Below are 25,348 nucleotides of genomic sequence, written 5' to 3' on the forward strand. Positions count from 1 at the left end.
ACCCAGAGACTTGCCTTCTCTCGCTCCCCCCATAATCAGACATCTTGTAGCGTCTTGCCACTGTTTGAGCAGGTACTATTTGCGTGTATGGGCAGCACGGTGGCTCAGTGGTTAGCACTGGTTCCTTGCAGCGCAGTTCAAATCTGACCAAGGAGAACATCTGCATGGAGTTTGTATGTTCTCCCCGTGTTTGTGTGGGTTTCCTCCAGGTTCTCCGGTTTCCTCCCACACTCCATAGACATACTGAGAGGGACCTTAGATTGTGAGCCCCATTGGGGACAGTTGAATGCTAATGTCTGTAAAGCGCTGCAGAATAAGTGCATACAATAAATGTATCTGTGCAGGGGCTCCCCATAATGAACTTTACTGGTGGGACCTAGGCACCCCATCAGTGATCAGTGGATGAAGTCTTGTCCTTCAGCCGATAGCACAGCCTGAGGGGCAAGTGCGGTGAGAGGGGCTGACTGTCCTGGTAACAGGATCCTGGGAACTTCTTGCCCAGTTATGTGAGGAGATCTCATTGTCAGGCTGCTTGCTGTAGAGGAGGGAGGCTACATGAGCAGCAAGGAGGAGGCTCCAGAGGCAACCCCACCCAGCCCTCTGCCTGCTCCTACCCTTCTCAGAGCCTCCAGACAGCCTGCTCTTCAAGGGTTAATCCAGGGGCGGGGAAGCCGAGGAAGAGAGGAGGGGGCGAAAGGTTGGTCCAGGGACTTTGCTACGTGTCTCCCTCTCCTTTTATACCTCTCTGCTCTGCTCCTGCAGCACACTCTTCTCCTGCAGACCTGCTCCTGGCTCCTTCTCCTCCTGCAGTCACATCAGCCCAGCTCCTGCCATCATGTCCAAGACGGTAGGGAACTTTCTGAGCTCTTCTTCTGGATACCCAGCTCCTCCTTGATCTGGAGTCAGGAACTCTCTTCTTTAGACTTGTGTCACACACTTAACTTTGCTCTAGAATTATATTCCTTTGTCTTTAAATCTGAAGGTACAATGCTGAGCAGTGATTGACAGATCAGTATCCTCCAAAGAGGTTCTGCAGCAGCTTTTTCCTAGGTGATAATATTAAAGAGTGTTTACATCTCAAATGAAAAAAAAAAGTGCTATAAATGTTGCTTAGTGATGGTGTTTAGGAAAGCTGGGTGACAACCCACGTGACCGGTGTAGATGGTGGTCACTACGCTCTCCAGGGTTCCTGAATGAAAAGTCTGTCTGCTCATGCCGTCCGCCGTTCTATGTTCTCTCTGCATAAACAGATTTGCCATTCTGGATTCTAGAAAAGCTGAGTCGATCCTATGGGTGTCATGATGTGGGTGGCAAAGCGGCTCTTTGGGTTTGTAGAAGTAACATTTGAACGTTTTTAAAAGGTCTTTTTCAGTTTTGTGGTCCTTGAGGGAACTAGGGAGCAGCCAGACCAGGGGTTAGCAATCTCCGGCACTCCAGCCTTTGTGAGACTCCCAGCATGCTCCATTCACTTCTATGAGAGTTCCAAGAATAGCCAAGCAAATGTCCATGATGGGAGTTGTAGTTTGACCACAACTGGAGTGCCGGAGGTTGCTGATCCCAGCGCTAGATGTACACAGACAGTACCGGTCCATTAACCGCAGTAAGTGAGACATATAGTAATAATATTGGGCCCATATAATAATATTAATACAAACCCAAAGAGACGACCGGTTCTTTCATTTCTTTTGTGATTCTTTCTACAGCCCCATTCACGCGACCGTATCCGGATGCAGTTCCTCCTGTGATGTCCACATTTTATTTTGGGACCCATTGTTTTCAAGGGTCTGTAGTCTGCGTTTGCGGACATTGTCTATCATTTTGCGGAACGGACATACGGATGCAGAAGACACACAGATGATCCATGCGCGTTCCGCAAGAAGATAGAACATGCCCTATACTTGTCCGTGTATGAAGTCAATGGGTCAGCAAAAAAATGCGGCTACAGCATGGACCGCATCCAGATTAGGGTTCATTCACACGACCGTATGTATTTTACGGTCCGCAAAATGCAAATCCGCAAAATACGGATGACGTCCATGTTGCGTTTCCTATCCTTGTCCGAAAAATGGACAAGAATAGGAAATGTTCTATCTTTCTTGCAGGGCTACAGAACGTACCTATGCATGCGGACAGCTTATGGAGTGCTGTCCGTATTTTTGGCAGAGCCTTTAAAAATGGATGGGTCCACATCCTATCCGCAAAAAATGCGGATCCGATGCAGACCAAAAGTACGGCCGTGTGAATGTTGTCTTATGCAGATGTGCGATTTGCAGATGCAGATCGGATACGGTGGTGTACATGGGGCCTAAAGTTGAGTTGGAGAGGCCAGGATACATAGGCTAGAGCTAGATGATGATATGGGTACGCCGCACAAGCCATCGCCCTATGGTTGCGATCCTTGTGGCTCAATATGTCCTCTACTCTGCGACCAGAAAAAGTTGCAGATGACTGTAACGTCCGTGTCCTTTGCCATCTCCCTCCATACAAGACATGGCAGTTTCCTCTAGTTGTATCATGTCGCCAGCAATTGTTTGCCATAGATATTCGATTTTAGATCTGATGACCACAGGGATGTCAGATGCTAGTGGACATGGGGATATGGATCCTATCGGTTGAGTTTTTTGTTTCCTTCAGTGGCCGCACAGATGTCACTCCTCTCCTCAGCTTCATTGAAACTACATAAAATAGGACTATAATCAGGACTTCTAGATGCTGACCAAATGATCTTTCAGCCGTCAGCTACCCTATAGGCCGGTTATCACCATGATTTGCTTGTATATGCACAATCGTAGCAATATTGGCCTGTGTAAATAAAGAAGATGAATGAAAAACCTATCCTTAGCATTGCCTATTGCATAGATAACATAGAGCAAGCGACAGGGAAGCTCGTTGCTTGGGGAGTAGTTTCTTCACTGTGGGTTACCAGGATCATCCTGTTGGAAATGTTTTTAAAGAGGTTTTCCTAGATTTTATTACTGATGGACTATACTTAGGATAGGCCATCAATATCTGAATGGCAGGAGTCTGATGCCCCAAACCCTTGCCGATCAGTTGTTTCAGAGTAGCTCCGGAATTTAGCGCTAGAACAACACAGCTCCATTGTGTAGTAGACGGGCCTGGCTACTGCAGCACCGATACCATTAAAGTGAATGGGAGGTGGGGGTGAGGGTATCAGTCACACATCTATCAGATATTAATGGTCTATCCTGAGGACAGGCCATCAATATTATATTCCTGGAAAACCTCTTAAGGGTAGGTTCACATTTACGTTAAATGGATCCGGCAGGGAACAGCCTGCCAGAGTTCACCAGATCCGGCCTGGCCAGATACTGCCATTTACTGCTGGATCCCAATGACTATAATGGGATCTGGCCACTTTCTGGTGAAATGCCAGCTTTCGAGGCTCTGTTTGCCTCATATTTAGAGCCTATGTTTGGTGTATTCTCCAAGAGAAGGTCCCGGCGAATATACCAAATGGAACGATAAGGCTCCATTCACCTGACAAAGGCCTTCTGGCCTCTGTTGGGCCGGTTCATCTTGGTATACATATATTTCTTTGCAGTATGGAATAGCCTAGTAGAATACGCTATTCCATACAAAGGTATGTTTTTTACAGTGGGAGCCTATGAATGGCATGACTTTACAGTGAGGTAGATCTCTGCCTTCTGTTGGAGGTATACATTGGAAGATCTTCCCAACATTTGCCTCTATCCTAGGCTCTAAACTAGATGAGAACAAAACCTAAGGTCCTCACTGATCGTTCATTAGTATGGCGAAATATCACAGCATGTAGACCAGGCTCGGCCTGGCCCACAGGGGTGGCAGGGGATTCCTCGGTAGGCCCCCAGTCTCCTGCGCCCGGAGAGAAGACGGAGCAGTAATTATTTCTCTTGTTTCTCAGGAAAGATAATTATTGTAGCCTTCTACTGGTGTATTGTACAGGAGGCCCCGCAGAATCTTCTAAACTTCCCGGCTGCTGGCAGTGAAGGAGGAGAGAACATGTCTGGCCATCCTCATGCCCTCCCTGCTGTCAGAAAACTGGCTGCTGGAGAGAAGGACTACTCTGCGGCGCTGGGCTGATTTCTCAGGTGTGTGACAGTAGTGAGCTGTAGGAGACTGTAGGGGGAAATAGGGGATTTGTTTATAGTAGACTCAGATCTGTGTATGTGTGCTGCTCTCTGCCCTAGACCCCCCCCCCCCCCCAATGGCTCTGCTTAGAAGCAGTGCACCCCCATTAGTGCCCCAGCTTCATATGCACCCCAATGCCCCCACTCTAAATGCACCCCTAATATTGCCTCTTCTCCAGTTGCCCCCTAATACCCCTGCAGCTGCTCCAGGATCACCACTATTACCCTGCCTCAGGCGACCCTAATGCCTCTGCTTTAGGTGCACCCCTCATAAATGCCGCAGCTTCAGATGCCCCCACTCTAAATGCACCACTAATATTGCCTCTTCTCCAGTTACCCCTGCTCCAGGATCCCCACTTTTACCCTGCCTCAGGTGTCCCTAATGCCTCTGTTTCAGTTATGACCCTCCGTGTGTACCCTTTGCTCACGTTGCTCCTCTAGCACCTTTGCTTGCGGTTTGTTAAAGGGTTTCTCTCGCCCCAATTTTCGCTATTAAACAGGCTGACATTATAGATATGAAAATGTCACCTGAACTTAACTCTGCATTTCTTTTATTTAAGTATGTCCCCGTTTTCGTATAATTTTAACTTTTATTATATGCAAATGAGCCTCTAGGAGTGCGGTGGGGATCGTTGCACCTGCTCCTAGAGGCTCCATTCGCCCACCTCATTTCCACTCCCTTCTGTCTTGACTGACAGGGCCAGGCCAGCATTGGTGCTCCCAGGCCAGCATTGGTGCTCCTGCTGGCCCCGTCTGCCATGTAAATCTCGCACCTACGCCGCCCCGTTCAGTATTCGGCGCAGGCGCAGTGAGAAAGCTGTCAGCTGGCTTTACTTCTTCTTGTAGCATATAACTCACATGGACACAAACCTTCACCCCAGCATCGTTGATGCGTTTCGAACACAGGTGTGTTCTTAGTCGTAACCTAATGAAACTATCCTTCCTGGGCTTTAAATACACTTCACACCCCCAATCAAGTCAGGGGTGGGGATATACGAACCCCTTGCTAAGGAAGGCTCATTACCTTGCCAGACATAACAAATAGAATCCACATATAAAATAACATCAAATGCGACATTTCATGCTGTGAGGTAACAACCAATGTGTAATGCCAACCAAAAATTAGGTCCACATGAAAAAACACACAATATGAACAAAATAAAAAAGGAAAAATTGTGCAATTAATTTCCTTAGTTTACATTGTCAAAATTAAAATAATAAAAAATATTAATACTCTTTTGACAACATATGTAATTTGCTTTGTGTTTGCACAGGAGAAACATGATAAAAGTGTAAAATATATATATATATATATTTTATTCTCATATATATATATATATATATATATATTAATATTATTAATTAATTTTAATATAACCTAATAATAATACATAAGATCTTTTCTCATGTTTAATCCCATTGGAGATCTGGTGTTCAGCCTAAAAATCCAGAATGCCTCTCTCTGTAGAATCTTTTTTTTTTATATCTCCACCTCTAGGGGGAGCCACCACTTTTTCTATTGCAAATGTTTGGAAGCTTTTCAAGCTGCAGTCATGTGAGGATATAAAGTGTTTGGCTGCGTTCGATGTACCAGATAGGAAGGATTAGTTATGTAATTAATATGTTGTAATATTCTAGTTTTAAATCTCCTAGAAGAACTGCCTATGTACATCAAATCGCAGCCAGCATATAATATAAATTATACTGTAGATTATGTGCAATCTGAGGAGGTTAAGATTTGGTAAATTTCATGCCAGATATTTATGCTTAAAGGGGTTGAAGGGTTTGTCTCACTTCAGTAAACGGCATTTATCAGGCAGTTAATACAAGGCACTTACTAATGTATTGTGATACTCCATATTGCCTCCTTTCCATCACATTATACACAGCACGTATCCATGGTTACGACCACCCTGCAATCCAGCAGCGATGGCCGTGCTTACACACTATATGGAAAGGCTGGAAGTGCGCATAGGCCAACACTTTTACATATAGTGCGCAAGCACGGCCACCGCTGCTGGATTGCAGAGTGGTCAAAACCATGGATTTGTGCTGTGTATAATGTGATGGGAAAAAGTCAATATGGACAATCACAATACATTAGTAAGTGCCTTGTTTTAACTTTCTCTACATGATAAATGCCAATTGCTGAAGTGAGACAACTCCTTTATCTGTGCTACACTTAATAGGGTTAGGCATAAATGTCTTGGTGCGTGCATTGCGTGTTTCCTATGTGTGATTGATGTGTGATATGTTCTATGTATCAGTGGTGTATGTGCAGTATGTGACATATGCATCAGTGGCATGTGAGCCATGTATAAGTGTCTTGTGTGCCACATGTGTCCAATGAGTGATTGGTGTGCGCTGCACGTGTCTTGTTTCTGACTGACATAAGGCAGGATATCCATATATGTGTAAATTCTGCCACATGTATGTTTGTGTATTTTGCAGTAAGTGTCCGCCATCATACTTCATGTTTAATATTTCTGTTATCACTGTAAGGGCTCATGAACACGACAGTTGAATGTTTTGCAGTCTGCAAATTGCGGATCCGCAAAACATGGATACCGGGAGTGTGCATTCCACATAATGCGGAACAGAACAGCCGGCCTCTCATAGAACAGTACTATCCTTGTCTGTAATGTGGACAATAATAGGAAATGTTCTATCATTTTGCACCACGGCCATGCGGACATACAGACACAGAATGCACATGGAGTCATATTTTTTTTTGCAGCCCCATTGAAGTGAAGTGAACGATAAAGACATGGAAAAAAAATAAGTTTGTGTGCAGGAGCCCAAAGGTGGGCCCCCAGAATCAGTACCCCAGTCCGACACTGCTGTAGACATCTCACGTCTGTGGTCAGTTGTAGAATGGTGGGACTTCTGGATACTTTCTGTAGACCAGCTTGTTTGGTCAGTATCTGCATTCTTGATTTGCATGGAATCCACGAGGAAGAGGAATGATAATGTTTGTCATCCTGGAGGGAGGGAATCCATGTGGGCTCTGTACAAACTGGCCATTCAGGAAAAGATTGGCAGACTTTCGAGTTTTGTGAGGCGTCATCTGAAGGCATACCTGACGACATTGCTATGTAGCTTGAGGGACATTTCCAACTTGAGGTTTTTAACCCCCAACAAAACCGGCCTATACCTTTTCCAATTTGGTGTAGATTTAAAAAAATAAAATAAAATAGTACAAAGGAGAAGTAGAGGAGTCATCCGTTAACAACTTTACAATTTTCCTTTGGGTTGGGTTTGACATAGCTCCTCTGTGTCTGTAGGCCACATAAGTGAAGCGGCATGGCAGTACTAATAAATCCCTGCTTTACCACTGCTTTTATATATCCTATAGCCGCCGCGATCAGCCATTATCATTGGCTGGTGTTGGGTTAAGGTAGTATTTCATGCCAGCTAATTAAATGAATGGCCTGACATGTACTGGCGTGGTCTGCCAGAATGAGGGTCATCATTTCTCAGCAGCTCTCCTCTGTGGTCCATACAGGGGGCAATCGGGGGGACACCACTCTATGACATCCATATGCCGCTTGTTTATGTCAGACTGCACCTTTAATCAGCCCATTAGGTAATGGAGATGACATACCGGATATTCTTGAAATACAAAAAACTTATTGAAGGTAATTATCACTATGAATAAATGGCACTTTGGTTGGGGAAGTCATAAATGAGTGATCTGTGTGCCAGCAGCATACAGGTTGCCATTTGCAGCAGCCAGTATTCAGCCTATCTTCTGACTATATCAAGGAATCGCTATCTATGCAGTTTAAGAAAACTTCCCCAAGTGATACAGTAGTATAATTTATATTTACTATGCAGCTAAAGACAACAGGACATATTTACTAATGGGACTGCACCTAGACCTTGTCGTAGTGTCACAGGTGTTAGAGCTATTTATGAAGTATATGTGCCACAAAGAATAATCCACTGTCTCCATGAGTACAATATCTGGTCTGACACCCCTGAGCGCCACGGCCTCTTCACAGCGTATCGAGCACAGCGCCTTACATTGTATAGTGGCCGTGTTTGGTATTGCAGCCCAAGCTTATTCACATTGAATGGGACTGAGCTGAACATAGATAAACAATGTGACCAATGAATTTGACCTCACGGGGCTAGGAAGAGACGCCGTGATAAATTTGGTTCATCTTTAGACGGCAAATATGGAGCTATGTCCACATAGTAACATAGTACATAAGGCCGAAAAAAGACATTTGTCCATCCAGTTCGGCCTGTTATCCTGTACGTTGATCCAGAGGAAGGCAAAAAAAAAAAACTGGCAGGTAGAAGCAAATTTTCCTCACTTAAGGGAGAAAAATTCCTTCCCGACTCCAATCAGGCAATCAGAATAAGGCTGAGTTCACACGGGCGAGATTTCCGCGCGGGTGCAATGCGGGAGGTGAACGCATGGCACCCGCACTGAATCTGGACCCATTTGGGGCTGTGCACATGAGCTGTGATTTTCACGCATCACTTGTGCGTTGCATGAAAATCGCAGCGTGTTCTATATTGTGCGTTTATCACGCAACGCAGGCCCCATAGAAATGAATGGGACCGAATGAAAATCGCAAGCAAGTGCGGATGCGGTGTGATTTTCACGCATGGTTGCTAAGATGAAAGTCTATTCACTGTATTATTTTCTCTTATAACATGGTTATAAGGAAAAATAATAGCATTCTTTAATACAGAATGCTTAGTAGGTGGTCAATTGAGGGTTAAAAAATAAAAACCGTGGTGATGGATCATGTGATTTGACGTCACCACAGGTCCTTTAGCCGGCAGCTCATGATTAAAGAAGTAAGAAGAGACCGGCAGCTACGCGATCAAGAGAAGAAGGTGAGTTAATTATTTGTAATTTTTTAACCCTCAATTGACCACCTACTAAGCATTCTGTATTAAAGAATGCTATTATTTTCCCTTATAACCATGTTATAAGGGAAAATAATAACATCTACACAACACCTAACCCAAACCTGAACTTCAGTGAAGAACTTCGGGTCTGGGTACCACAGTCAGTTTTTTATCACGCAAGTGCAAAACGCATTGCACCCGCGCGATAAAAACTGAACAACGGAACGCAATCACAGTCAAAACTGACTGCAATTGGGTACCTACTCGCGCGGGTTTGCCGCAACGCATCCGGACCTTATCTGGACACGCTCGTGTGAACTCAGCCTAACTCCCTGGATCAACGACCCCTCTCTAGTAGCTATAGCCTGTAATATTACTACACTCCGGAAATACATCTAGGCCCCTCTTGAATTCCTTTATTGTACTCACCATCACCACCTCCTCAGGCAGAGAGCTCCATAGTCTCACTGCTCTTACCGTAAAGAATCCTCTTCTATGTTTGTGTACAAACCTTCTCTCCTCCAGACACAGAGGATGTCCCCTCGTCACAGTCACAGTCCTGGGGATAAATAGATGATGGGAGAGATCTCTGTACTGTCCTCTGATATATTTATACATAGTTATTAGATCTCCCCTCAGTCGTCTTTTTTCCAAACTGAATAACCCTAATTTTGATAATCTTTCAGGGTACTGTAGTTGCCCTCCTCTGTACCCTCTCCAGCTCTGCTATGTCTGCCTTGTTCACAGGACCCCAGAACTGTACACAGTACTCCATGTGTGGTCTGACCAGTGATTTGTAAAGGGGTAGGACTATGTTCTCATCACAGGCATCTATGCCCCTTTTGATGCAACCCATTATCTTATTGGCCTTGGCAGCAGCTGCCTGACACTGGTTTTTGCAGCTTAGTTTGCTGTTTACTAAAATTCCTAGGTCCTTTTCCATGTCAGTGTTAACCAGTGTTTTACCATTTAGTATGTACTGGTGACTTGCATTATTCCTTCCCATGTGCATAACCTTACATTTCTCAGTGTTAGACCTCAGCATGGCCCCATTTACATGGCTCTATACCTAGGGCAATGATCATGTACAAACCCTGATCATTGCCAGCTCTGTTAGCTGCATTTACATGCAGTAAATGGCAATCGATCATTCACCCCCATACAGATTCACTGATTGTCGGCAGCACACAGGGAAATGGTCTGGCCAGCGATTATGTTTTGTGCCGCAGAAATTACAGATCACGAGACAGAGAGGAATTTTGCTTGTTTGTTGGGTGATCAGAAGAGCGCTTACATGGGGAAATTATTGGGAATATGCATTCGCACAATCGTTCATTTCTGATAATGGTCCCAATAATCTGCCACATTTTAGATTTTAGAATTTGTAACTCAGCCCCATTATTTTATGCAATCAACCGTCTGAAGTGTCATTCAGTAACGCTGGGTTCACACCTGAGCGTTTTACAGCGCGTTCCTACGCGCTGTAAAACGCACAACAGGCAAGAACCAATGATTCCCTATGGGAATGGTTCACACCTGGGCGTTTTACAGCGCGTACGATCGCGCTGTAAAATGCCCGACGCTCAAACAAGTACAGGAGCTTTTTTGGCGCGTTTGACACGCGTTTGGGCCATAGACTCTTTGGACAACACTGCTGTCAATCACCCAAACGCGCGTCAAACGCACGTTTACTATTACAAAAAACGTGCATAAAAACGCGTGACAAAATCGCGCATAAAAACGCGCGTTTGCGAAACGCTTAGGTGTGAACCCAGCGTAAGAGAACTAGACGGGAAGTCTGCTGAGTGCAAGACCTTATGTTCTCTACACCATCCCATGCAATGCAGAAGTCTTCAGTACTGAGAAGTTCTAGAAATGTTCACAACACTGGTATTTAACGGTGGATTTACACTGCTTGATTATCTGGGATGAACTTTCATATGAACGCTCTTTCACGATAATCTGCTCGTGTAAGGGCTGTATTACATTAAAATATTTTGCAGGCGATTGTTGGGAAGGAAGCATTCCATCCCTGCAATCGCCTGCTCATTAGTGTAGGAGACCGCTGCTATTACATGGAGCGATCTCCTCCACAGTATGGGGAGGAGCGATCGCTAGTCCCCATAGTGACTTGTTTGACCGTAATTAGACAATAATGATTTTTAAGCTTCCTAAAAAATCTGGATTGCCCAATAAACAAGCTCAGGTAATCGGCGGCGGTATTACACTGCTAGATCACCCTACGAACGCCCATTAGCGATGATCTGGCTGACAATCGGCCAGTGTAATACAGGCCTAAAGGTGCTGGAAATCACCTGATGAATGCGCTCGTTCACCAGGTGATGCAACCGTGTGGACACCTAAATCATCATTTCTGGGCAGCAAATCAAGCTGTGTAAATAGCAATCTGCTGCCCAGAAGCAGGAGCGCACGGCGTCATTGGTTGCTATGACGCCGTGCGCTCCCTGCTGCCGCCGCAATACACTGGTATGATCTATACCAGTGTATTACTGTACTGTGGCGGCAGCAGGGAGTGCACGGCGTCATAGCAACCAATGACTCCGTGCGCTCCTGCTCTCAGCAGGAATCCAGGCCGCGGCTCCACGGACCGCTCACGGCCGTGAAAAACAGCCGTGTGCATTCGCCCTGAGGATGAGCGACAGCAGAAGCCATTGCTTATTCCCATACAGTGGAGGAGATCACTGCAGGTAAACGCTTCCTTCTTGCTCCTTCGGGCCGTGTAAACCTGCCTTTAGGTTTAGTACTTCTTTTATATGTCTTATACGGTATACAGGTAGAAAAAGTAGTCATTGTTCAATACAAGATGCAGAAGTCCAGGAAAGTCCAGGAACGTCCAGCACATCTGTTCTCAAATGAATCCAAGCTTTCTTCTGTACATGAAGGCTTATGACTGAGGATTCATTTTACTCGTTTCCTACTAGTTTTCCCAAATGTTAAGATTCATGTGTAAATGAGCATATTTTAAGGAACTACATGATTGTTAATTTCATGTCCTGATCTTCGGCCGTGCTCCCTGTATAAGTAATCTCATATTGAGATCACAGGAAGTTTGAAATTCCAAATCTGTCAGGAAAATTCTTAATTCTATCTAAAGCTGCCTGTACTCATTAGACTTCATGCACACAACCGTATCCGTCAGCACACCACAGATCCACAAAATATGGACACCTTCCGGGAAATCACTATATTTGTCTGCAATGCGGACTAGAATAGGACATGTTCTATCATTAGCAAAATGGACATAAGAATGCGGATCCATAGAAATAAATGAAATGGGACTGTGTGCAATCCTCAAAAAGTACGAATTAGACACGGTTTCAAAATATAGTTGTGTGCACAAGGATTTAGGTAGCTGTTGACCGAACACTCATCCAGCCGTTAACTTGCTATACTTGCCGGATTAAACAAGTGTTTATGTGTTTTCAGTGTGGAAAGCAGAATAAGGCTACTTTCACACTCACGTTTTGTGCGGATCCGTCATGGACTGATCTGTTCGGATAATACAACCGTATGCATCCGTTCAGAACGGATCCGTTTGTATTATCTGTAACATAGCCAAGACGGATCCGTCTTGAACACCATTTAAAGTCGATGGAGGACGGATCCGTTTTCTATTGTGCCAGATTGTGTCCGAGAAAACAGATCCGCCCCTATTGACTTACATTGTGTGTCAGGATTCATCGCTTAAAGTAGCGTTTTGGTGTCCGTCTCCAAAGTGGAATGGAGGCGGAACGGAGGCAAACTGATGCATTCTGAGCGGATCCTTTTTCATTCAGAATGCAAACTGATCCGTTTTGGACCGCTTGTGAGAGCCCTGAACGGATCTCACAAACGTAAAGCAGAAATGCTAGTGTGAAAGTAGCCTAATCCGCCCCCAGACACCTCCCGCAGTTACATAGGATTTGACATGTTGATATCCAGTTTGCCAGTCTTTCTTTTCCTTTTGTGAAGAGTTGGGACTTCCCCATACGCATCAAATGGTCCAGGCAAAACTGACAGGCAGGGATCAACAACTTCCCACACTCCAGCTGTTGTGAAACTACAACTCCCAGCATGCACATTTGTCTGCCTGTTCTGGGTACTCCCGTATAAGTGAACAGAGCATGCTGGGAGTTGTAGTTCCACGACAACTGAAGTGCCGCAGGTTGCCGACCCCTGAGGAGCAGCGGACAGTCTGTATTCTGCAGACAGAGAACATACTGCTTGTACAGGAAGTAATCAGGGAAATGAGAGTGTAATATTATAAAACACTTCTATGGAGTTTTCCATTGGCATGTCGGTAAATAATTTCTAGCTAAACTTTACATTCTAATGCCGGGACCTACAGAAATGAGTGGCACTACATAGGCGCTGCTTATCTCTACCTGTAAAAGAGGTCTGTCACAGATCGCTTTTGTAGGATGTCTCATCTCCGCACCAGACTCACTCCTTATATCTTCTAGACCAGGCATGCTCAACCTGCGGCCCTCCAGCTGTTGTAAAACTACAACTCCCACAATGCCCTGCTGTAGGCTGATAGCTGTAGGCTGTTTGGGCATTCTGGGAGTTGTAGTTTTGCAACAGCTAGAGGGCCGCAGGTTGAGCATGCCTGTAATCTAGACAAAGTTATTTAGCAAATCAATCCAAAAAGGAAAACCCATGTTTGATATTACAGATCACATTACACCAGACAAAGCCATTGGCGTCATGTGGGGTGGGTGAGTTCTGGTTTTGAATACACTATGCGCTTGTTTAAATATGTATTTTCACTGCTTGTTATTGGCACCGTCCTGTAATACGCAGTTATTGTATTTTCTCTATGGTGGTGATATTTGCTTAGCACAGTATATAATACAGTACTGTGCCAATGATGTTGCAGACCTTTATAAAGCTTCATATTAAAATGCTGGACAGAAGCTTCCTTTTCTCTTCGAAAGAGGTTCTGCAGCAGCTGAGTGTAGTATAACTTGTTATAATATATAGTAGGGGTACATCATGCGGTTATATGTGGTTGTTTCCCAATATATAAAATATACCGCGGGGAGCCTATGCGTTAGAGGAATTGTCCAGGTTAGGAAAGTCTGGGTCAGTTCTAACCTCGGTCCAGATGCTGAGGAACAAGCGTAAGCCATACATCATGATCTCAGTGGAGAATGTGTATCATATAGGGAGCTGCGTATCACTTCTCATTTATTCACACTTTCCTACTATACTGTATTTGTCTTGTCTGGTCTAGCTGTAAACCATATAATATGAGGGACATTTGTGCTAAATAGCCCTCTAATTATGACTAGTGGTGGACAACTTCTGACTAGCTGAGACTCTCCAGTCAGCGGTCACCTCTGGTTTAGTGGGTTTAGGGACACCCAGTTATCTTATCTGTAGGTTGGTTCCCTAGAAGGGGTCAGTCTAACTTTTATGATAGCTACTCACATATTAATTCTAGACACTACAGCCTTGATTTGTAGTCTAAATAGTCTTGAGAGATATCAAACCAACACCAGTGGGTTTGGAAAACTGAAAACAAAAAAGACTGGATTAATCATTTCTTGCTAAACGTTCTCTGTGCCAGTGGGATGATTCACCTCCCTGTCTGGGTCTGCGTAGGTGATCACAATAACGTATTATATATAGAGTCAGGGCATGTTGGGAGTTGTGGAGATGCACAGACGGAGTATGAACGTGCAGTGGTAGGCTCATGGATATGGCCTTGTTCTACAATCTACGTTCATGCAACCTGAGGAAGCAAAAAATACTCTACTGTAGACAGCAAGTTGATAATATGGGTTCAAACAGTAACTGAGTGCCTTTGGGATTGACGTGGTTCTGTTTTTTATTATGTAAAACCTGTTCCGTCAGGGGTCATGGCCTTCACTTGTAACAGTTGATAAGAGAAGATGAGTCACTGCTGCATCACAGTTTGGTTTCAGAAGTTCAAGGCTGTTGTTCCCTTATGATGCCCAAATATCTTAGATGTATTTTTGGCTTGCTTGTTACGCCTAGCATATTTGACATGGCTAAACACATTTGTTGTGTCAACGTAGAGAAGAACATCATCAGCGCTTCTTATCACCAGCTAGCCCAGAAGAAGCTAAATAATCCTCTTTTATTCCCAAAAATGTAGCACAAATGGAATCTTTTGTCTACATACATAAAACCATCGACACAACCCGAATAAACCAGCCCGAGATTACACTGAGGAACCCTAATCTGTTGTCCATAACGACAGCACATCATGGAAGTCATCACAGTGGGAGTCATGTTGTCCACAGTGTCTTCACTTCCTTGAGGTGCAGTTGGCCACCATGGCTAGGCGATATGTCATTAGTATGGATGAGACACCATCACATAAGTAGCACATAGGCAGTGATAATAGGCACTGTAGAACAGCGGGACATATGTACTAACACTGCGTCATGCCAATGTGCCATTATAACGAAGGTTTGACATATTTTTCAAGACCGCATATATTGATTGAATAATAGAAAGCTGCTATTTACCTACATCAGGGTAACACCTGGATTTGTTCACCATCATCACTTTCTGTGGTAAAAAATTAAGATATATAATTGTTTTATGCACTTATATAGCGCTACTATATTCCGTATCACTTTACAGACCTTACCATCAAGCTGTCCCCAAGGGAGCTCACAATCTAAGGGTCTTTGGAGTGAGGAAGGAAACTGGAGAACCCAGATTACTATATTAGTCAGCTACATGCACTGCGACTTGACTGTCAAACCCACATGTTAACATACTGTATTTATTGCAACCCATAGGTATCACAACACATAGGCATTAGCAAATGGTGGACCCTGCAGTGACTAGATGAACATTAAAGGGGTTGTCCCACGAAAAAATATTCTGCAGTTGTCAAACCAGCACCTGGTTCTAAGTACTTTTTTAATTGCCACTGAGTTATTCAATACAATCTATCTGTATGGCACCCCCTGCTGTTTGTTCTTTTTCTCTGTCCATCTCACTGAGGTGGACGCACATGCTCAGTGCCATCCTTCAACTACCTCCTGAGCTGTGATAAGGAGAGAGCTGCAGCAGAAATGACATACCTCCTGAGCTGCCATCTTGATATAAATCTAGCAGAACAATTGGAGCAATGAATGTGGAGACCTCTGGATCCATGTCAGGTACAGGACTGGTTCTAGCTTTGTTAGAAAGAGATTGTCATGTCCTATGTGATGTCTGATTTTTATATTTTACATTAGTCATGGGATAACCCCTTTAATACTTTTCATCTACCATTCTTGGGTGTGTGCTATTAGCAGGAATGGGTTTAGTACCCTTAAAGAGGTTGTCTCATCTCAGACAATAGGGGGAATATCGCTAGGATATGCCCCCATTGTCTTATAGGTGCGGGTCCCACCGCTGTGATGAGACAACCCCTTTAAGACGATGAACCCAGTTTCGGAACCAATACACTCGGCTAAAACAGCAACGGCAGTTTCTTAGCGAACAAAAATCTTGAAGTGAGTTGTGATGTAGCTCATATATTTCCTACATAGGCTGCTGATTACTCTTCCACGTGGATCTTTACAGATGCGTCTTGACATCCACCATTTACTCTCAGTGAAATGCCACATTGTGGAATTATAAACGCCGGTGCTGCGCTGTGTAAAAGAGAGCATTCAGTCTAGGTGGGTCCTTCAGAAAGTTTGGAAAGTAATTGACACACTTTCTTATAAAGGCTCTTTGTCACGCCATGTTTGGCAGCGAACAGATTAAAAGCCAGCGCTTTCTGCAGAGGATGAGTGTTGTACAGAGTCTGAGCTCATGAAAATGATATTTCTATAGTTACTCAAAGTACAAGGTTCCACAGGCACATCAGCTTTGCGTCCGGTTCAGATACATACTCTGAGCAGCATTTTATACTTTGTACATGGCAGAGGTTCTCCAGTTGCATTATGTTTTATTCTTAATCTGCCCAGAGTACCCCAAACACTGTATATTTTTGCCCCATATGCCTATTTTTCATGTCAGCGCTTTCCTATCTATCCATCTATCTATCTAATATTTATCTAATTATCTATGCTATCTAATATCTATCTAATATTTATCTATCTAATTTTCTATCCATGTATCAATCTATCTATCTATTCCACTTCATACCAACGCCAAGTCCCGTGTGGGCACTGTCTACGTGTTCTTTCAGAAATTGTTCACTAGGGGGTTGAAGGACCAATTACAGTAACAGAAACTCAATTTGTACTTTGTTTCCCCTTTAATTTGAGCTTTTCTTCAGGATTATAAACCATTTTCTGAACAGACATACATCACTCTCATTCCTTTGACCAGTCCGTACACATGACTTTGGTTTCAATGACCATGTTCACAGGCGGTCATCATATGTGCTCCACAGATTGATTCCTTTCAATGACTCAGCGCAATATAAATTTGCAAGACATAGGAATCTGCTTTATTTTTCTGCATTTTGACTTTGGACTGAAAGGAACCGTGTGTGATCAAGGTTTACTATGTACAGTAGTTTTAGAAGGTTTCTGATATGATAGTGGCGTGTAATGACTTTATCAAGATAGAAGGATATCAGGAAGGAACACTCATATAAACACAATTACTTATGGAAATAATAAATACTAATATAATAGAAATTCCAAAAGATTTCACAATTATTCAGGATTGCTGCATGCCCTAGAACTGTGTGTGATAGACGTCACTAGTCACAATCAACATTCAATAGACTTTCAAAAGACAGGAACATTTAAAGAACGTTTTATGTTTGTTGATTGACTGATCTATACCATAAATGTCCTTTTAAAGACAATATACCATCACCCAAAGAAAATGTATATATTATCTACTGTGCATTAGGAGTTATTCTATGAGCTGAGGCAATACTCATGAGCGCACACCCTGCTGCCACACCGACAAAACAGCTTACACGCGAGCTTCTCGGTGACGTCAGCCACAAAATGTTTCTCCAGAGTTAAATTTATACCAACTAGCCAGCACAACCAAAGGAGGCTGTATCTTGGTGCCTCTCCAAAGTTGACTTATTGGGTCAAAGTCTTATTGGTTTACTCAAGCTGTGTTAGGCTAGTTACACACTAGCGTTAAAACCATCCTGTTCATCATATCTGGTATAGCTGGAAACGGCCAGCGCACCGACAGACCCCATTGATGTTAATGGAACCCAGTGGTGATCCGACATGAGTGCCAGGATTTAGCTGCACAAAATCCGGTGCTTGCACCAGTTTTTGTCTGGCTGAACCCTGGCATGAGTGCTGGAAACAGGCTGGATCCCCACAGGGTCCCATTGTAGTCAGTGGGCTCCAATAGGGAAAGGAAGTATCCAGCTATGTCGGATACAATTAACTCTGGTAGGCTGCTCCTCTGCCAAAAAAGCCTGAGTGCAACTAGCCTAACCACTTTTGGTTCCGATATCATCATTGTGGTAGACAAGATTCAATCATGGTCACATGTTGGCTCCACAACATCAAGCTCTCAAGCCTTTGAGAGGTTTGAGTAGTTCTTCATACGATTCTTATAAAATACTGCCATAGCCTCTTTTAGCCAATTCTGTCTATCCATACTGTTTTACTCTTATATCACCACTCCCAGGATACCAACATGTTTTCCTAGATCCAGGGTCATGTTGCACCCACTGCACCCTATACAATGGATGATAATGTTGACTGCCAGAACATTAAGAATATTAGTGATTTCCTATTACATTGTACTTCCTAAGGAATTTATTCCTTTCTATTAGTTTATTTTATTGCTGTTTTGTTTTTAACTTTGGAAGGAAAATATATAAATCTCCACAGCTTGAATATTAGGTCATAAGTTAGAAGCCCTCATGATTAGAATTTTGGAAAGTAGCAACGATGAAGGCCAGATGTTCTGCTCATGGATCAGAAGGTATTAGTAAGCCAATTCTGTATGTTCAGGAAGAAGTAACCGATTATGCTTTTGTATAAATATCAGTTTGTGTTGACATCTGACATACAAGTCTATGGGAGATATGGAAAGCGCAGTGCAGTCTCTGTTTCCATCACATCTCATAGAACACAATGGATACTTGACAGGGTGCTTCCTCTCTGGAGTAATAATGAGGACACCCATGTTCTCCAGAACAGGTATTTATGTGACCCATCAGAATACACTGCCTACACCTTGTTTCTACATATAGAAAGATATAAAATCCAGGACATTTGTCACTCTCTACTACTGTCCATGTGTTGTTGTTTTTTTGTGTTTGCTAGATATCCTATGTTCATGTTTTCTGTTTGATATATAATTCTGCTACCTTTGGAGTGAGCTGGCACATCCTATTATTTATAATGGCTGAATTAAAACAATTTGTTATTTTAAGCCCACATAACTGTCACAGACATTCCTGCGACATGTGGTAGGAGATCGGTGAGACTGGCAACACATAGTTTGATCTGAAATGTTTTCAAATGACGTCTGTGTTGTTTCTGGTGCTTGCCACACCTTCTTTCCCCAGGTGTGGCTATTAGGGTCATTTAACCTTCTCTATTTATAGTTGCTTCTCCCACAATGCTGTGCGGTTTATAGCTTCTGTTTGGACCTTTGGATAGATTGTGGTTGGATCTCGGCTGAGTTCCTGGTGCTTCCATTGCTCCTTTGAAGTTAAGTCTTTCCTTTCCCTTTTGTATTCTGTTTGGGTTCTGTGTGTTGCATTTCCCTATTGTGTGTATTAGGCCTGAAGGAGACTCCTGTTCGTCCTTCCTTTTGGAGGAACAGGTAGTCTCGTCCCTGCCATTAGTACCAGGGTCCTATAGAGCTTGATATGACTCTAGGTATTCCTGCGTATGAACTCACCTACCTTTAGGCTTTGTTCATACTGGTAGTAAGTTAGGATTTTGGTAGGGGTTTTCACTAGGAGGTGTCCATTTTCCTTCCCTATTTCTGATTCCCTGTTCCCCCCTTCCCTCCTATGCTTGGTGTGGTGTTTCCCTCCCACACCGAAGCGTGACAATAACCCTTTGTTACTGGCAGACGGTCAAAGTATGTGGACTTTTCCTCTATTTTCCATGAATGCATTGGATGTTCTTGTCAAAAGTCATATTTATCTATGCTAGTTTATTTTTTTTAAATAACACTGTCTTCTACCATGTGATTTTTTTATTTTATTTTTTGCTTTGTATTGGACTTTTTACTGCTTTTATTTTTTATATGAGAAACCCCAGAATGGTTTGGCCCAAACTCTTCTTGAGTTGTCTCATTGGGTGAAGCATCCTGAAAACCAAAATGTGAACGACTTGCTGAATCCGCATGTCTTCAGTCATTCCTACATTAGAAATAGTCTGCTCCTGCAGCTAACACAAGATATTGCCCCAATATCATATTAGGGAATTATTGGTTAAGCAGTTTACTAATCTTTTTGAAAAGAAGCTGGAAACTAGACCTACATTACAATTAAGAAACTGTTGGTAGTATCTTAGTTTTAAGTAGCTTCTGATAACTAGAGGTTCTTCAGATTTCCAGTAGAAGAGCCATAGGTTTGCAATCAGAGATGTTTTATGGTGAGTCACACGTGTACATACACTTTAAGGTTATGAATAGAATTAGAAATAAATGGGTGGCACTACATTATAAAAAACTGTTCAGCTCTCGTGGTGTGAGTCCTGCTAGGAAATTTGGTGAAGACAAGCTTCGTTGTGTCACTAGGGCACACAGCATGGTTTGTTTCTATGGACACACAGCCATTGAATTTCTTACTGAAAAGCAAATGTCCAGCGTCTCTTCTGGGTTGTCTGTCAGGAGGCTCTTCATGAAGCAATGCTCAGGTTTTACAGAGAAGCCTTCACATTGCACTTACATAAAGGACCTTTGAGTTTTCACTCCAGAAGGCTTCTGCAGAGACCAGACTTGGAGCCAAGCCAGGCCATCGTCTTATGAATAGGTTTGTTATGTGGATTTTGCTGTCGTCTTGCCTAGCTCCTCTGAAAATTAGACTTTTCTTTGCATTAATAGGTGGTTCAAATTTATCAGCCATTGCAAGTGAATGTACATAGAACGGACTGCAATATGTCCTAGCAGATCCACTGCTTCCATGGGACCACATTCTGGTCATAACATATATTGACAAAGGAAGTAGTTGGGGGCAGGTAAGGGATTATTCTGTAATGCTTCCTTGCCGCACGCAAATATTTGGTTCACAGTTCTGGATCAACTGAAGTTCAAGGAGCTGTATGTAAAATGACAATGGTTGTGTCAGGAAAGATACAATTTTTGAGACTGAATGCTTATTGTACAGGGGTTAAAACTTTATTTCCATGTTCAGTCTCAAAAATGACAACTTTCCAGATACAACAGTTGTACTTTTACATAGAGCTCCTTGAAGTTGTATTGATCCATAACCGTGAAGCAAATATTTGCCTACGCCAAGGAAGCATCACAAAATAATCCCTCACCTGCCCCCAACCACTTCATTTGTCAATATATTATATTATTTGTTCTCTTCATGTTCTCTTTAAAAGGGGTTGTGCCTGTCCCAAAAAAAAAGTCGCCACCTGGATTTAACTAAGCAAATAGTTATGAGCCTCCTATTGGATAATTACTGCATGGGCGATTATCTTTCAGCTGGCAACAAGTTATTTAACCCCAACTGGTGCAATGAGTTGCTTCTCATTTCTTAAAGAACCATGTCGAAAGACACATCTAGCGGTCGTGGATGTTAGTCTGTTTGAAAAGGGTCAAATCATTGGCATGCATCCAGCAGAGAAAACATCTAAGGAGATTGCAGAAACTACTAAAATTGGGTTAAGAACTGTCCTAAATGCATTATTAAAAACTGGAAGGATAGTGGGGACCCATCGTATTCGAGGAAGAAATGTGGCGAAAAAAAAATCCTGAATGATTGTGATTTGCGATCACTTAAACGTTTGGTGAAATTAAATCGAAGAAAAACAACAGTAGAACTCAGGGCTATGTTTAATAGTGAAAGTAAGAGCATTTCCACACAGACAATGCGAAGGGAACTCAAAGGATTGGGACTGAACAGCTGTGTAGCCGTAAGAAAACCACTAATCAGGGAGGCAAACCAGAAAAAAAGGCTTACATTTGCTAGGGAGCATAAGGATTGGACTCTGGAGCAATGGAAGAAGGTCATGTGGTCTGATAAGTCCAGATTTACCCTGTTCCAGAGTGATGGGCTCATCAGGGTAAGAAGAGAGGCAGATGAAGTGATGAACCCATCATGCCTAGTGCCTACTGTACAAGCCTGTGGGGGCAGTGCTATGATCTGGGGTGGCTGCAGTTGGTCAGGTCTAGGTTCAGCAACAGTATGTGCTCCAAGAATGAGGTCGGCTGACAACCTGAACATACTGAATGACCCGGTTATTCCAGCAATGGATTTGTTCTTCCCTGATGGCACGGGCATATTCCAAGATGACAATGCAAGGATTCATCGGGCTCAAATTGTGAAAGAGTCGTTCAGGGAGCATGAGACATCATTTTCACACATGGATTGGCCACCACAGAGTCCAGACATTAACCCCATTTAGATTCTTTGGGATGTGCTGGAGAAGGCTTTGCGCAGCGGTCAGACTCTACCGTCATCAATGCAAGATCTTGGTGAAAAAATAATGCAACACTGGATGGAAATAAATCTTGTGAACTTACAAAAGCTTATTGAAACAATGCCACAGCAAATGCATGCCGTAATCAAAGCTAAAGGCGGTCCAACTAAATATTAGAGTGTGTGACCTTTTTTTTTGTTGTTGTTGGGGGATAGGCAGTGTATAGTGTATAATATATTTGATTGCTGGAGGTCCAGCTGCTGAACCCTGAATGATCACAAAAACGGGGGTCTGGAAGTGCCGGCGAAGTGCCCCGTGGGAGTAGGATGGTAGTTCTCCTGTGCGTCCCGCTTCTGTGGGACTGCTGTGAGCGCTGTAAATGGAGTAGAGGGTGCATTCTCATGGGGCCGTTTGGCGACACTTCCAGATCCCTGTTCTCGTGACTGCTGTGGACCCAAACGGTTGGACTTGTGGATAGGGGATAAGTGTTACAAGTGGCACAACCCCTTAAATTCTTCAGGGTTCACATCTCCAAGCATTCCTTGCAAAGAGCATGTCCTAAAAAATGTCATTCTGTAAAGTGTAGGTTTCTTTTGCCCACCACTTATTTGGGGACACGTCAGGGTTATTTAGAGGTTTCAGTCTTTTTTTTTTTTTTTTTTTTTTTATGTACTACGTGTGTGAATGCTGTACTACTCTATACATGTTGTGAAATGATGTTCAAGGGTGGACAGATGATTTAATGTTTAACCACGAATAGTTTGGGCCCTGAGCTATTAGAAACGACTGGATGTTGGTTCAGCAAACAATGATATATTTTTCTGGATGCCATATGTTCTATAGGTAACGATACAAGTAGATTTTATGTGTACAAAAGATAGAAATTCTAGATAACCATTTGACTTGGTAATAAGCTAGTGCACATCCTCCCTTATGATGTCATAATGTATTTAGTACAAATATCTTGTACCTAAACTATACCTCCCACCTTTTCATCCTCTGCCAGCTCATCGTATCTACATATAAGTTATATCCTCATTACATAATTGTCCTTGTGTCTAAGGGCTTGTTCACACAAATGTTTTTTTTTGCGTTCCGTATATGGGCCGTTTTTTTGCATTCCTTATACGGTCTGTATACGGAACTATTCATTTCAATGGTCCCGCAAAAAAAAACGGAATGTACTGCGTATGCATTCCGTTTCCGTATTTCCGTTCCGTTGAAAGATAGAACATGTCCTATTATTGCCCGCAAATCACGTTCCGTGGGTCCGCAAAAAAAACTGAACACATACGGAATGTACTCCGTATGTCTTCCGTATCCGTTCCGGAACACTTGCCGAAATGCTGGATCCGGCATTTTCTACTTAGGAATGTATTAGTGCCGGATCCGGCATTAAAAAGAAAAAAATTTGAAAAAAATAAATGCCGGATCAATTTATTTTTTTCCGGATGACACCGAAAAGGATCCGGCATTTCAATGCATTTGTAAGATGGATCAGGATCCCGATCAGCCTTACAAATGCCATCAGTTGGCATACGTTTTGACGGATCCGGCAGGCAGTTCCGGCGACAGAACTGGCTGCCGGATTCCTCTGCTGCAAGTGTGAAAGTAGCCTAAGGGTGAGTTCACATCACCGTTTAGCTTTCCGTTCTTCTGATCCGTCAGAAGAAGAGAAAGAGAAAGAAAAAACAGGATCCAGTAAAAAAAAACTGATCCTGTTGCATCAGTTATGCATGGAATTGCAACGGATCTGTTTTTTTTACAGGATACAGTAAAAAAACTGATCCTGTTGCATCAGTTGTCATCTGTTTGAACCATTTCTGTCTGAGATCCATTTTTTTAGGCTACTTTCACACTTGTGGCAGAGGGATCCGGCAAGCAGTTCCGATCCGGCAATCTGCATGCAAACGGACAGCATTTTTAGACGGATCCGGATGCAGATTTGTCTTACAAATGCATTGCAAGAACGGATCCGTCTCTCCGGAACTGCCTGGCAATCCGGACGCAAACGGATGGCATTTGTCAGACGGGTGAGGATCCGTCTGACAAATGCATTGAAATACCGGATTTGTCTCTCCTGTGTCATTTGGAAAAACAGATCCGGTATTTATTTTTTCCACTGATTTAAAGGTCTGCGCATGCTCGGACCGGAAGAACTAATCTGTCAATGCGGCAATTTTAATGCCAAATCCGGTACTAATACATGTCAATGGAAATTCTGGCAAGTGTTCAGGATTTTTGGCCGGAGAGAAAAATACAGCATGCTGCGGTATTTTCTGCGGCCAAAAATCGTGAGAGGGACTGAACTGATGCATCCTGAATGAAATGCTCTCTATTCAGAATGCATTAGGATAAAACTGATCAGTTTTTTTCCGGTATTGAGCCCCTGTCACGGAATCAATACCGTAAAAGAAAACTACTAGTGTGAAAGTACCCTTTCCCCATCTAAAAAAACGGATCTCAGATGGAAATGGCTCAAACGGATGACAACTGATGCAACAGGATTCTTTTTTTTTTCTCTCTCTCTTCTTCTGACGGATCAGAAGAACGGAAAGCAAAACGGTGATGTGAACAAGCCTTAATTCCTGAGAATGGGACAAAGTAAAATTTGTATGTATCCTATAAAATACCCTATGGGATATGTGTAGTAGCCGCATGCTGTATCCTTACTTCTTATGTAAGGTGACTTAAATGTTATGAGTTACATTCCCTCGATCACAAAGTTTTCTAGACATTAATCAATTCTCTACAGCCTACAGTATTGTAGAGTAGATTTATTTTATTTCCTCCAGGGGATAAGCAGAGAAGGATAGGAGACAAGTCCTG

General features: G+C 43.1%; 1 protein-coding gene across 2 annotated transcripts in view; it reads left to right on the plus strand.

Annotated features, from left to right (window-relative positions):
- The first annotated feature begins 695 nt into the window (after window positions 1-695).
- The window catches only part of PAPSS2 (3'-phosphoadenosine 5'-phosphosulfate synthase 2), an 89,822-nt gene continuing 65,169 nt past the window's right edge, over window positions 696-25,348 (plus strand). For both annotated transcript variants that reach the window (XM_044297672.1, XM_044297673.1), the window contains exon 1: window positions 696-847. In XM_044297672.1, coding sequence (XP_044153607.1) covers window positions 836-847 — 12 coding nt within the window. In that variant the 5' untranslated portion in view covers window positions 696-835. The remainder of the gene's footprint in view (window positions 848-25,348) is intronic.

The sequence above is a fragment of the Bufo gargarizans genome, chromosome 6 (assembly GCF_014858855.1).
Source record: "Bufo gargarizans isolate SCDJY-AF-19 chromosome 6, ASM1485885v1, whole genome shotgun sequence".
Lineage (NCBI taxonomy): Eukaryota > Metazoa > Chordata > Amphibia > Anura > Bufonidae > Bufo > Bufo gargarizans.